General features: G+C 44.5%; 2 protein-coding genes across 2 annotated transcripts in view; both read left to right on the top strand.

The window, feature by feature from the left end:
• LOC127045143 (uncharacterized) overlaps window positions 1-13,692 on the top strand; it is a 1,042,790-nt gene that overhangs the window by 41,664 nt on the left and 987,434 nt on the right. The window lies entirely within an intron of this gene.
• Window positions 9,892-13,692, top strand: part of ZC2HC1A (zinc finger C2HC-type containing 1A) — a 572,961-nt gene continuing 569,160 nt past the window's right edge. The window contains exon 1 of the mRNA XM_050941133.1: window positions 9,892-9,979. Coding sequence (XP_050797090.1) covers window positions 9,964-9,979 — 16 coding nt within the window. The 5' untranslated portion in view covers window positions 9,892-9,963. The remainder of the gene's footprint in view (window positions 9,980-13,692) is intronic.

Below are 13,692 nucleotides of genomic sequence, written 5' to 3' on the forward strand. Positions count from 1 at the left end.
GACCTGATCTTTTGAGGATGTCCACTCAGCACTTCTGAAAATCAGGGCCCTTTCAAAACTCAGTTTGGACATTCAAAATCTCTAGTCAGTCTTTTTCACAAGGTGATATTGGCCCTTTAAGCAGGGCCAGTGTACCTGTGCCTCATCTGCTGCCTCCAAGTTGGGCTTTAAAAAGGGTACCTATGCCCTAGTGAAGTGAGAGGCCTGTTGAGAAAGACTTGTGGAGTCAGGGCTGTCTATGAGATTTGAGCTGCCAGGGAGCATGTGTGGTTCCTGGGGAAAGGTTGGAGAACAGCAAGATGTGTTTGCTGCCATCCCCAAACCAGAAAGCTACTGTCAGAGAGATGGAGAGGGTGGAAGGCCAGCAACAAAAGGAGTTGCCTGCTGGCTCTTAGCTGAGGATCTGAAACCAAGGGCAAAAGGCAGAGGAGCTGTATAAGTGCTTGTAATCGTGCTTCTGTGAGTCACAACTGAGAATACCAAAATCAGTACAAACTGCTGAGAAATAGGGCAGACACACCTAAGCTAGTGGTTATTCTCCCATGAGATATATCAAACCAGCAATGAAAGTAAACTTCTATTTCACCAAGCTGGCTAACAAGTCATAAAAACAGTTCCGTTAGGCATTTCAGTCCTTGTATCACCACCAAAATCACTAGACTTAAAGATGAGTGGTTCTTTAAAACCAGTTTCACCAAACAAAGGGTTCTTCTGATCCCAAAGGACCAGCCACACCCCCAGGTCAATATACAACTCAGATCTTACCCAAACATCACGCAGGATAACCGTACTCGGAGAGTAGTTGTTAATGGCTCCCAATCCTGCTGGAAAGGTATAACAAGTGGGGTTCCACAGGGTTCTGTTTTGGGACCGGTTCTGTTCAATATCTTCATCAACGATTTAGATGTTGGCATAGAAAGTACGCTTATTAAGTTTGCGGACGATACCAAACTGGGAGGGATTGCAACTGCTTTGGAGGACAGGGTCAAAATTCAAAATGATCTGGACAAGTTGGAGAAATGGTCTGAGGTAAACAGGATGAAGTTCAATAAAGATAAATGCAAAGTGCTCCACTTAGGAAGGAACAATCAGTTTCACACATACAGAATGGGAAGAGACTGTCTAGGAAGGAGTATGGCAGAAAGAGATCTAGGGGTCATAGTGGACCACAAGCTTAATATGAGTCAACAGTGTGATACTGTTGCAAAAAAAGCAAACGTGATTCTGGGATGCATTAACAGGTGTGTTGTAAACAAGACAGGAGAAGTCATTCTTCCGCTTTACTCTGCGCTGGTTAGGCCTCAACTGGAGTATTGTGTCCAGTTCTGGGCACTGCATTTCAAGAAAGATGTGGAGAAATTGGAGAGGGTCCAGAGAAGAGCAACAAGAATGATTAAAGGTCTTGAGAACATGACCTATGAAGGAAGGCTGAAGGAATTGGGTTTGTTTAGTTTGGAAAAGAGAAGACTGAGAGGGGACATGATAGCAGTTTTCAGGTATCTAAAAGGGTTTCATCAGGAGGAGGGAGAAAACTTGTTCACCTTAGCCTCCAATGATAGAACAAGAAGCAACGGGCTTAAACTGCAGCAAGGGAGATTTAGGTTGGACATTAGGAAAAAGTTCCTAACTGTCAGGGTAGTTAAACACTGGAATAGATTGCCTAGGGAAGTTGTGGAATCTCCATCTCTGGAGATATTTAAGAGTAGGTTAGATAAATGTCTCTCTGGGATGGTCTAGACAGTATTTGGTCCTGCCATGAGGGCAGGGGACTGGACTCGATGACCTCTCGAGGTCCCTTCCAGTCCTAGAGTCTATGAGTCTATGAGTCTGTTGCCAATCCTTTAGTATCTAAAATCTAAAGGTTTATTTACAAAAAGAAAGCATGAAATGTGAGAGTTAAAATTGGTCAAAGGAATCAAATACATACAACAATTACAAAGTTCTTGGATCAGGCTTGTAGCAGTGATGGAATAAACTGCTGGCTTAAGTCAAGTCTCTGGTTGCTTCCAAATCATTGAAAGATCCTCAATTCCTTGGTTAGAATGCTCCCATTAGTATAAGTCCATAGTCCAGAGGTTTGAGCAGGAAAGAGGCGAAATGGAGGTGTTTCCAGTGCCTTTTATAGCTTCTGCCACATGGAGGGAAACCCATTGTTTCAAACAAAGCCCTCAGCACAGCTAGTGGAAAATCACAGGTGACAAGATGGTGTTTGGAGTCACATGGGCAAATTATATGTCTATGCATGATTCTGCTTAGTCACAGTAGAAGTCATTACCTATACCTCAAACAACACATTCATAGGAAAGTCCAGTCGGGGTAGGTGGGCGTCCTCCATTGTGAGTTAAATGTCCTTTTGATGGGCCACTGTCATTTGAACAGATGTGCTGGCTAACTATCTTGTGGGTGCTCTCCAGGAGCAAACATTTTGAAATACAGGTATAGAGCCAACAGTCATACTTCAAATACAAAAATGATACATACATACAAATAGCACAATTATATTCAGCAAATCATAACCTTTCCATAGACATCTTACTTGACAACCTTTGTACAAGATTTGTTGCAAGTATATAACACTCGTAGCAACAATGATCTACATGTCAGATAACATCACAGCGCTTACCTGCTGACATCTCCAGGACAAGAAAGCTGGACCAAGAGAAACAGAGAAAGGACTGGGGGAGTGAGGGATGCTTCCAGCAGAGAGACTGGGGAGGAGGGTTTGCACTCCAACTGGAAGGGTTAGAGTGGCTGTCCAACGATAGAAGAGGACCGACAAGAATCTGGATGTGGCCTGAGGCACTGGAGGGTATGTAGGGCCTTGAGGGATAAGATGACAGGTGATCTTAATAACTGTTTGCAGTGGAGGTGATAAAGGGATTTTATGCTGGGAGTTTTTTATGGACTACTTGCATGAGGTTTACTAATAATTCAGCCCCCAAAGAGGGATATTATTGAGAGAGGAGAATTTGCATGAAGTTATTGTTTTACCTGAGAGGGGAAACTCAGGCAGGAGGCCACTGACCCTGTTACAGTCTTGAAAAATTTGGACTATAGAAATAAAAATAAAAGACTCAGGTATAAATCATGACCAGGCCTGAGTATATTGGGGAAAGATTGTAAGGCTCTTCATAACTTAATGCACCACTACTTCCTACTTCTCCAACCTTGTATCTTCTTTCATAAGCCCCAACGCTCTATCCCTCCAGCCATGCCAATGTTCACATTCATTTGTCTGCTTTTCCCCACAAGCACCTATAAAGCATGGAATGCCCTCTATGAACTATTCAACAATACCATGATCCCGTCCTGCATCAAGTCCTCTTCAAGAACCACTTCTATCATACTTATGGGAAATGGCCAACTGATAATGATTGAGTAGATGGCAAATAGGAGTTTCTGATGTTATTTCTGTGCTTGTACAGTGTCTAGCAGAATGAGGCTCCAATCCTGACTGAGGAAATTAGGTGTTACCATAATATAAATTACCAGTATTGAAGCCTACACTCAAGTGCATTGCCAACGAACTACGTGAGCAAGTGAAAAATATGATTGTGAGTATAGAGATAGATCTCTTATCCTTGATATATTTGTTCTCAAGACACACTTATGTATACAATTAAAATATAATGCTGCTATAATTTGTGTATTAATTTATACACTTTTTATTATATAGGCAGACCTGGAAGGCCTATTGAAGGGGGCTTTGCATATACATGAGGAACTTATAATGCGAAGGAGAATATTGCACACTTACAACAAGAGGGCATCATCCTGGCACTAAAGACCACTCTGAGTATTACCAGCTCTGCCACAGTCTCACTCTGTGATGTTGCATGATTCACTTAACTTGTCTGTACCTGTCTTTTCCCAATTTCTGTAAAATGGGGAGTAGAGCACTTTGAGATCTACAGATAGTGTGTGCCAGCTGACTTTTAATTATTTCATCTTCTTTTGTATAATGAAACATGTTACTGAAAACAGTGTACCAATGAGATTGTGGATTTTAAGTGATGTACATGCAGTGCATTAATGGATTCTTTTAAAACAAGATACTATATGGTTACTAATGAAGCAAAGGTATCTTCTCAGTATAAAACAAGTACTGACATGGTTACTGTGATTTGAGCTATTTTCTATTGTTTTATCAATAAAACATTTTCTATTGTTTTATCAATACTTTCCAGGCAAAGGAGTGAGCATGATTATAAGAATTATTTTGTGATGAGAAGCATATTTTTTTGGGTGGAAATACTATCTTTTTCTTGTGCTTACTAATGTGTTAATGGTAAACATTCCTATCCTTTATAAAGAATGGCTACATATAGCAACTGAGGTTCTTTGAGAGGTTGTCTGTGCAGATCCCCCTCTAGTTGTACATGTGCCTCACACACGAGATTGGAATCTTTGAACAGCAGTGTCTATTGGGCCTGCCTGCACTGTGTATGTCATTGTGCCTCTCTACACAATAGCATAAAGGGCAGAGTAGCCACAACTGTCTTTCAGTTCACTTGCTAACTCAGAATCACAGATAACGATGAATGAAAAAGTGGGAATGAAAAGTAAGTCATGGGCTCCATGGAGATAACAAATATCTGAGACCCACAGTTACTGTAAGGTAAGTAACCACTCGTATTTCTAGCAGAGATAGGGGAAGTGTTATTAAAATTGCACAGGGCACTGGTGAGACCTCATCTGGAATCCTGGGTGCAATTCTTGTCTCCCATGTTCAACAAAGATGATTTCAAACTAAAATAGGTTCAGAGAAGGAAGGGCTGCTAGGATGATCACAGGAATGGAGAAATTACCTTACAAGATTGGATTACCTTACAAGAAGGATTTTGGCATAGGTCCTGGAACTAGGAGTGCAGGGGGTGCTGCAGCACTCTCTGACTTGAAGTGGTTTCCATTATATACACGGTTTATAGTTTGATTCAATGCTCACAGCACCCCCACTACAGAAATTGTTCTTGCACCTTGTTTAGCCGAACCAAACGAAGGCTGAGGGGAGATATGTTTGCTCTCTGTAAATACATCAGAGGGATAAGCATGAGGAAGAGAGAGGTGCTATTTAAGTCAAGGGCCAGTGGTAGCACAAGAACAAATGGATATAAACTGGCCATCAACAAGCTTAGCTTGAAGTTAGATGAAAGTTTCTAACCATCAGAGAATCGAAGTTCTGGAAGAACCTTCCAAGGGGAGTAGTGGGGGCAAAAAAACTAACTTATTTCAAGACTGAGCTTGATATGTAAGGCTGTCAAGCAATTAAAAAAATTAGTTGTGATTAATCAGTTTTGATTGCACTGGATAAAAAGCCAGTTATATGTAGCTGTTGCAAAGCTAAGTTCCAATACCATCAAAGTACTTCAAGTCTGCAGTAACACCAACATGCTAAATATGCTTTCGCTTCCAGTTCTTGCGCTACAGATAACCTACTGACAGCAAATGAATCCCACCAGCTGATACAGAGTTCGTTTACAGAGTTTCAGGATCGTTACAAGCCCATGGATCAAACAAAGTACAACAGCTTAACCAATGCTAATGCAAAGTGGATATCTATGGACAACAGATTGAATTCAAATTGAATCTTCCAATCAATCATAACCCTTGCCCTCCTGAGGCACCATTCCATTGCGAATACATGACCTATATCACAATGAGAAGAATACACAGCTGAAGCTTCTGAAAAATGCACTAACTGTTGCTTTGAGTGGTGTTTACTGGACAGGGAGCAATCACAGCTCTCTTGGAGTCACGGCACACCTGATGGATGCTGCATGGACACTGCAGTTGTTTGCTTCAACAGTCACACATACTGAAGAGAGACATTATGCTGAAACACATGTAGAGCATTTCTTGGATGCTGTGAAAGAATGGAATATTTAAGAAAAGGTAACAACAACAATTAGTACTAATGGTGTGATCAAAACTGCGATTAATCACGATTAATTTGTTTTGACTTAATCACTGAGTTAATTGCAATTGACAGCCCTAGTGCACACAATGTTATTGCAGACACTAGAGGATCCCATGTCCAACTATGGTAGATCTCAGCTGAGTGACCAGGCTACAAAATGGCAGATGAAATTCAATGTTGATAAGTGCAAAGTAATGCACATTAGAAAACTTAATCCCAGCTATACATACAACATGATTGGGTCCAAATTAGCCATTACTGCTTAAGAGATCTTGGCGTCATTGTGGATAGTTCTCTGAAAACATCTGCTCAATGTGCAGCAGCAATCGAAGAAGCGAACAGAATGTTAGGAAAGGGATAGAAGAAAAAGACAGAAAATGTAATACCACTATAAAATATCCATGGTATGCCCCCACCTGGAATACTGTGTGCAATTCCAGTCACCTCATCTCCAAAAAAGATATATTAGATTTGGAAAAAGTACAGAGAAGGGCAACAAAAATTATTAGGGATATGGAATAGCTTTCATGTGAGAAAAGATTAAAAAGACTGGGACTGTTCAGTTTAGAAAAGAGACAACTAAGGGGGGATATTATAGATATCTATAAAATCATGAATGGCAGAGCCATCCCTTGAATAGGGCAAATTGGAGTGACTGCTCCAGGCCCCGCACTTTGGGGGGCTCCACAGGCCGGTGCAATTGGCCGGCGTGGGTTGGTCCTGGAAGACATAGGCGTGGGAACTAGGGGAGCAGGGGATGCTGCAGCACCCCCGGACTCCCAGCTGCCAGCGCTGAACCTGGAGTCTCGGCTGCCGGCCTGCATGCCCGGCGCTGTGCTGCCACCCTGCGTGCCAGGGTCTCAGCTGCCACCCTGCCCCTGGGGTCTCATCTGCCGCCTTGCACTCCCAGGACACTACTGCTGCCCCGTGCCCAGGGTCTTTCCTGCTGCCCCACATCCTGGATCTCTGCTGCTGCCCCACACCCAGGGTCCCTGCTGCCGCCCCACACCTGGGGTCCCGACTGCTGGCCCTACGCCCAGGGCTCTGAGACCACCCCGCACATAGGGATCTGTTGCCGCCCCGTGCCTGGTGTTTTGCCCCTGGCCTCAGCTCTGGGGGCGGGGACAGGAGTAGGGGTAAGGGGGCTAGCTTTCAGTGCCCCTATTAAAAATGTTCCAGCATCACTGCCAAAAGACGAACCCATCACTTCCACAGGGCCGTGTCATAAACAGATAGCTAAGGGTTAATGTCTCTTTCACCTGAAGCACCTGACCAGAGGACCAATCAGGAAACCGGATTTTTTCAACTCTGGGTGGAGGGAATTGTGTGTCTGAGTCTTTGTTTTCTGTCTGCCTGCTTTCTCTGAGCTTTTGAGAAGTAGTTCTGTTTTCTAATCTTCTGTTTCTAAGTGTATGGACAAAGAGATCAGATAGTAAGTTATATGGTTTCTTTTCTTTGGTATTTGCATGAATATAAGTGCTGGAGTGCTTTGATTTGTATTCTTTTTGAATAAGGCTGTTTATTCAATATTCTTTTAAGCAATTGACCCTGTATTTCGTCACCTTAATACAGAGAGACCATTTGTATGTATTTTTTCTTTCTTTTTTATATAAAGCTTTCTTTTAAGACCTGTTGGAGTTTTTCTTTACTTCAGGGAAATTGAGTCTGTACTCACCAGGGAGGAAGAAATCAGGGGGAGATCTGTGTGTGTGTTGAATTTGCTAGCCTGATTTTGCATTTCCTCTGGGTGAAGAGGAAAGTGCTTTTTTGTTTCCAGGACTGGGAACGGAGAGGGGGAGTCACTCTGTTTGGATTCACAGAGCTTGTGTCTGTGTATCTCTCCAGGAGCACCTGGAGGGGGGGAAGGGAAAAAGGATTATTTCCCTTTGTTGTGAGACTCAAGGGATTTGGGTTTTGGGGTCCCCAGGGAAGGCTTTTCAGGGGGACCAGAGTGCCCCAAAACACTCTAATTTTTTGGGTGGTGGCAGCAAGTACCAGGTCCAAGCTGGTAGCTAAGCTTGGAGGTTTTCATGCTAACCCCCATATTTTGGACGCTAAGGTCCAAATCTGGGACTAAGGTTATGACAGGCCGCCATCTCGTTGGCAGTTAGCAGAGACAGCATCCGGCTCAGCCGCCCGCCTTTCAGTGCAGTGAGTCCCCCGCCCCAGCCGGAGCTCTGAGCTGCCATGGCGCTATGGCCAACAATAGCGGCAGCAGGCAGCCCAGCACCAAGCCAGATCCGTCCCGCCACGCCAGCCAACAATGCAGAGCGGGGGGCCCAAGCTGGCAGGGGCTGATTTGTCCCAGGCCCTGCGTTCCGCTAGGGACAACTCTGATTAATGGTGTAGAAAAAGTGAACAAGGAAGTGTAATTTACCCCTTCACCTAATAAAAGATCTATGAAATTAATAGGCAGCAGGTTTAAAACAAACATAAGGAAGTACACAGTCAGCCTATGGAACTCACTGCTAGGGGATGTTGCGGAGGCCAAGACTATAACAGGGTTCAAAAGAGAACTAGATAAGTTAATGGAGAATAGGTGCATCAACAGCTTTTAGCAAAGTCAGTTAGGAACACAACCCCATGCTCTGGGTGTTCCAAAACTTCTGAATGCTAAACACTGGGTGTGGATGACGGGGATGATTCATTCAGTACACTCTCTCTGTTATGTTCATCCTGTCTGAAGCATCTGACTCTGCCCACTGTCAGAAGACAGGATACTGGTCTAGAGGCACTATTGGTCTGACCCACTATGGCCATTCTTATGTTAGCAGTACTTATATGTCCTTCGTCTACAGGTGCACTGAAATTCATTACCAGTCATTAGGTACTTTTCTGATGTCTGTAAATTTAACAGAAACATTGCTAAAACGAATAAAGAAGGGAGAGGACTGAAAAATATCTCTGAAAAAGGGGGATTCTGTGGTACCGTGAATTTTCAGCAGCTTCAGGTGGGTGGTAAGCACTTCCCACATTCTCTCTAGATTTTTAGCATCTCCAAGAACATTAGTCATAATTAATAGATAACATGCTGCTGCAGAGAGATCAGTTGTGTGAAGTAGGAGAGAGGAAAATGATATAAGGAGATTTGGGATGGAGTGTATAAGACATATAGTGGGATTTGAGAGTAGAGGGAGATTTGATACAAGGGGACAGAAGAACATAAGGATGGCACAGTGGGTCAGACCAGTGGTCCCTCTAGCACAATAGCCTGTCTTCAGACAGTGGCCAATGCTTCAAAGGGAGTGAACAGAACAGAGAAATTATCAAGTGATCCACCCAGTCATCCAGTCCCAACATCTGGCAGTCAGCAGGAACTTGGGGAGGTGTGGGAAAGAGCAGCAATGTACTGAGATTGGGGGGCCCAATAAAAGATGTACAGGGATTTGTTGGAGGATTCAGGAGGATGGAAGGTAAACTGGATTTGGGGACAGACTGGCTGCAAGAAAATTGAGGGGGGGGAGGCTGGGTATTTTGGGAGATCTAGGAGATGCTGGGGTATTGGGGGGAATAAGAGATGCTGGAGAACTGGGGGCCAACAAGGGGATTTAGAGAAATTGGGGGACATGGGGATTTGGGAAGGATTTGGAGATGAAGGGGACTAGAGACCAAGGGCATTTGGGCAGCGATTAGAAACGCAACAGAGTCCTGTGTCACCTTATAGACTAACAAAGAGGTATTGGAGCACAAACTTTTGTGGGTGCTCATGCTCCAACACGTCTGTTCATCTATAAGGTGCCACAGGACTGGGCTGCTTTTTACAGATCCAGACTAACAGGCCTGTCCCTCTGATACCTGATTAGAGAAGCAGCAAATTCATGTTTGGGGGTGGGCTGGCGGCGGGGGTATGTGAGGCGGGCTAGGGAGAGGGCGGGATCAGCAGGGAGCGCGCCAGGCCCGACGGACAGGGGCTCCGTCTCCCCCGCCCTCCCGCACTGCGCGCCGCCCGGCCGCTCCGGGAAGCCAATGGGAGCGGGGGATGTTAGCGGTCGGGTGGGGCCGCGTTGCTACAGCAGCGGCAGCCGGAGCTGGAGCTGGAGCGCGCCATGGAGGAGCTGGAAGGTGAAGGGTGGGGCGCGGCGGGGATCAGAGACCGCAGCAGGCCCCTGCCCCGGGCCGGGCCTTTCTGTGTGTCCGGGGGTCTGGGCAGGGCGGGGCTGGGACGGAGGGACCGGGGTTCCTGGGGGAGGGGAACATGAGACCTCAGCTCCGCCTTGGGCACCGCACCCCCGCCCCCTGTAGGGAGCCTCGGGGTCGGGATGAGGGGCCTGGCACCCCGGGCTGGCTGGGCTCCGTGTCAGGCCCCTCCTCGCGCCCGGGCAGCAGAGCCCGCGGGCCGAGCTGCTATCAACGCGCGCCTGGGAGGTGCCGGGCAGCGAGGGGCGCGCTCTGCCCGCAGCGGGGTTGTCCGCGCCCAGGGACATAAACAGCAGAATAGTCTGGTGTGCTGCCACTGAGAGAGACTGAACATGCGCCGGGGGGGCACCTTCCCCCCGTGAGTGGGGTTCGGCAACCAGGCTGCGAGTGCTCGTCTCGGTAGCCAGGTCACCCCTGGTGTCTCTCCTCCTCCCCCCACCCCCGTGACCCTGTGGAGCCAGTGCTGGCTTCACAACTGAGCGCTCATTGCTTGGCTCTTGTGTTTAACATACAAAATCTCAAAAGCGAGCACTTCCCTGGTTATCTCTGTAGCCTTTCAAGTTCCCAACATCAGGCTCCACCTTGCCTGATGTGCTGCAGCTGGCTGATGGGGATGATTACAGCATTCTTTTGGGTGGTGCCGGCATCCTTGTCTGTCTGCTTTTTTTAGCCAGGGGATTGGGCTTGATTGTATTACAATTTTTAAACACTCACTTTGGGATTGCCACAGTGGCTAAGTATTTCTCAGATATTGTAAATGGTTGATTATGCACTGCTCTATGTTAGAAACGTATGTTGATATAACTATGTCCACTTTCCTGAGTGACATAGACTGAACTAACCCCCCAAGTGTAGACAGCGCTAGCGCTATAGTTACTGCCTCTTGGAAAAGCAAAGTACCTACACCAATATGTGGTGATCAATGACTCCATGTCTAGTTCGCAGCTGGTATCAAGCGGAGTGCCCCAAGGGTTGGTCCTGGGGCTAGTTTTGTTCAACATCTTCTTTAATTATCTGGAAGATGGCATGGATTGTGCCCTCAGCAAGTTTGCAGATGACACTAAACTGAGAGGAGTGGTAGATAAGCTGGAGGGTAGGAATAGGATACAGAGGGACCTAGACAAATTAGAGGATTGGGCCAAAAGAAATCTGATCAGGTTCAACAAGGACAAGTGCAGAGTCCTGCACTTAGAATGGACAAATCCCATTCACTGTCACAAACTAGGGACCGAATAGCTAGGCAGCAGTTCTTCAGAAAAGGACCTGGGGATTACAGTGGACGAGAAGCTGGATATACGTCAACAATGTGCCCTTGTTGCCAAGAAGGTGAACAGCATTTTGGGCTGTATACGTAGGAGCATTGCCAGCAGACTGAGTGACATGATCATTCCCCTCTGTTCGGCACTGATGAGGCCTCATCTGGAGTACTGTGTCCAGTTTTGAGCCCCACACTACAAGGAGGATATGGAAAAATTGGAAAGAGTCCAGCAGAGGGCAACAAAAATGATTAGGGGGCTGGAGCACATGATTTATGAGGAGAGGCTGAGGGAACTGGGCTTGTTTAGTCTGCAGAAGAGAAGAATGAGGGGGGATTTGATAGCTGCTTTCAACTACCTGAAAGGGGGTTCCAAAGAGGGTGGATCTAGACTGTTCTTAGTGGTACCAGATGACAGAACAAGGAGTAATGGTCTAAAGTTGCAGTGTGGGAAGTTTAGGTTGGATGTTAGGAAACACTATTTCACTCAGAGGGTGGTGAAGCACTGGAATGGGTTACCTAGGGAGGTGGTGGAATCACCATCCTTAGAGGTTTTTAAGGGCAGGCTTGACAAAGCCCTGGCTGGGATGATTTAGTTGGGGATTGGTCCTGCTTTGAGCAGGGGACTGGACTAGGTGACTCCCTGAGGTCCTTTCCAACCCTCATATTGTGTGAAGTTTGTAGATAGCATTTCCACTAAGCATTACAGCGCTGTGGCAGCATTGTAAATGTAGACAAGCCCAAGCCTTGTGGAATATTTGCACCTTTTTATCTCCTACGGTCAGATTAATGCAAATAATATTTTTGTGGGGTTGTAGCTTTTCACAGATAACAGGTAAAAAAATAACTTCACTAATGCAAGAGTCTCTGACATCTGTAAACGTTTATAATTTTAATGTTGCTAAAAATAACGTGAACAGAACTGTTGTGTAAATATCTGTAAATGATCATTTAAAAAAGCATTCATACTCTGTTTGTCATAACCAGTTGAGTATTTAAGATAAGAATGATATGGGCAATCTAGCCTCCTCTTCTTTTTGCTTCTACTTCAAAGAACGAAAGCAATTTAAATAATTCTTATTGTATAGCAATTTTTATCTTTATAGCTAGGCTAGGCAAGTCAGTCAATTGATTTCCTATTTACTTGATCGTGGTCAAATATTGTGAATTTTTCCAACAAGACATAGGCAGTGGCCTACCTTTTTGATTCCATCATGATGCCATTCTTTCATTTTTAGAACTTTATTTCATTGTGCTTCACATTTTTCTGTGTTAAAATAACTCAGGCCTGGTCTACACCTAAAACTTACGTTTACTTAGCTTTGTCATGCAGGGGTGTGAAAAATTCACACCTCTGACAGACACAGTTAATCCAGCTTAAGGCCTGGTGAAGACACTGCTGTGTCGAAGGAATAATTTTTCTGCTGACCTTGCTTCTGAGGGTGAATTTACTGCAGTGATGGGAAAACCCCTTCTGTTGTTGTAGCTAGTCACTACACTACAGCAGCATAGCTGCAGCACAGCAGTTGGCCACTGTAGTGCTTGTAGTGTAGACACATCCTCAGTTAAGTAACTTATTTTTTATAAGCAGGCAGAAGTATTTATCTAAAGCCTATTGGAGACCATATAGTCTTAGTCTTTTTGTTACTCTTCTAATAAATTAGTGCTTTAAAATATTTAACTATTTTTAACATTATTTGACTGGTTAGTTGATTTGATTATTTTTGGACCAAATGCCCACTCTATATATACGCTTGGCAGAACTTGATGTTTTTTAAAAATATTGATGGATATCTATTTGTTTTAAAGCATTTTTTCCTATTTTTTATCAATAAATTTTCACATTTGCAAGAAATTATAGGGCGGAGTGAGAATAATTGTTTAATAAGAGCACATGTTGAGATTCAAAAAGTTAGTTTTATAATTGTTAAAACACAAATTGTCAACATCAGATGTCAAAATGTGCAGTGTAAACTCTAAGTTATCAAACAGCACTTTTCTTTCATTGCTTATCTGAAATTGCTATTATTACTGATGAAAATATATTTCATCAGTTTGTATGTGTACAGAGGAATTGACATTTACTGACATTTACCGATTAAAAATCTAATCCTTTCGAGGTTACCAGTGTAGCATTTACAAACATCATGAGTGAGATTCTGGTCTCCTTATACAAGCAGCCCTACTGACTTCTTTGGGATTACTTGCATAAATACAGAGAGCAGGATTTGTCATAGAATCATAGGACTGGAAAGGTCCTCGAGAGGTGTTCTAGTCTAGTCCCCTGCACTCAAGGCAGGACTAAATATTATCTAGACAAGCCTTGTCAGGTGTTTGGAGATTTTAAAGAGCAGATTAGACAATGACAGAGATTCCACAACCT

The sequence above is a fragment of the Gopherus flavomarginatus genome, chromosome 2, assembly GCF_025201925.1.
Source record: "Gopherus flavomarginatus isolate rGopFla2 chromosome 2, rGopFla2.mat.asm, whole genome shotgun sequence".
NCBI classification, from domain to species: Eukaryota; Metazoa; Chordata; order Testudines; family Testudinidae; genus Gopherus; species Gopherus flavomarginatus.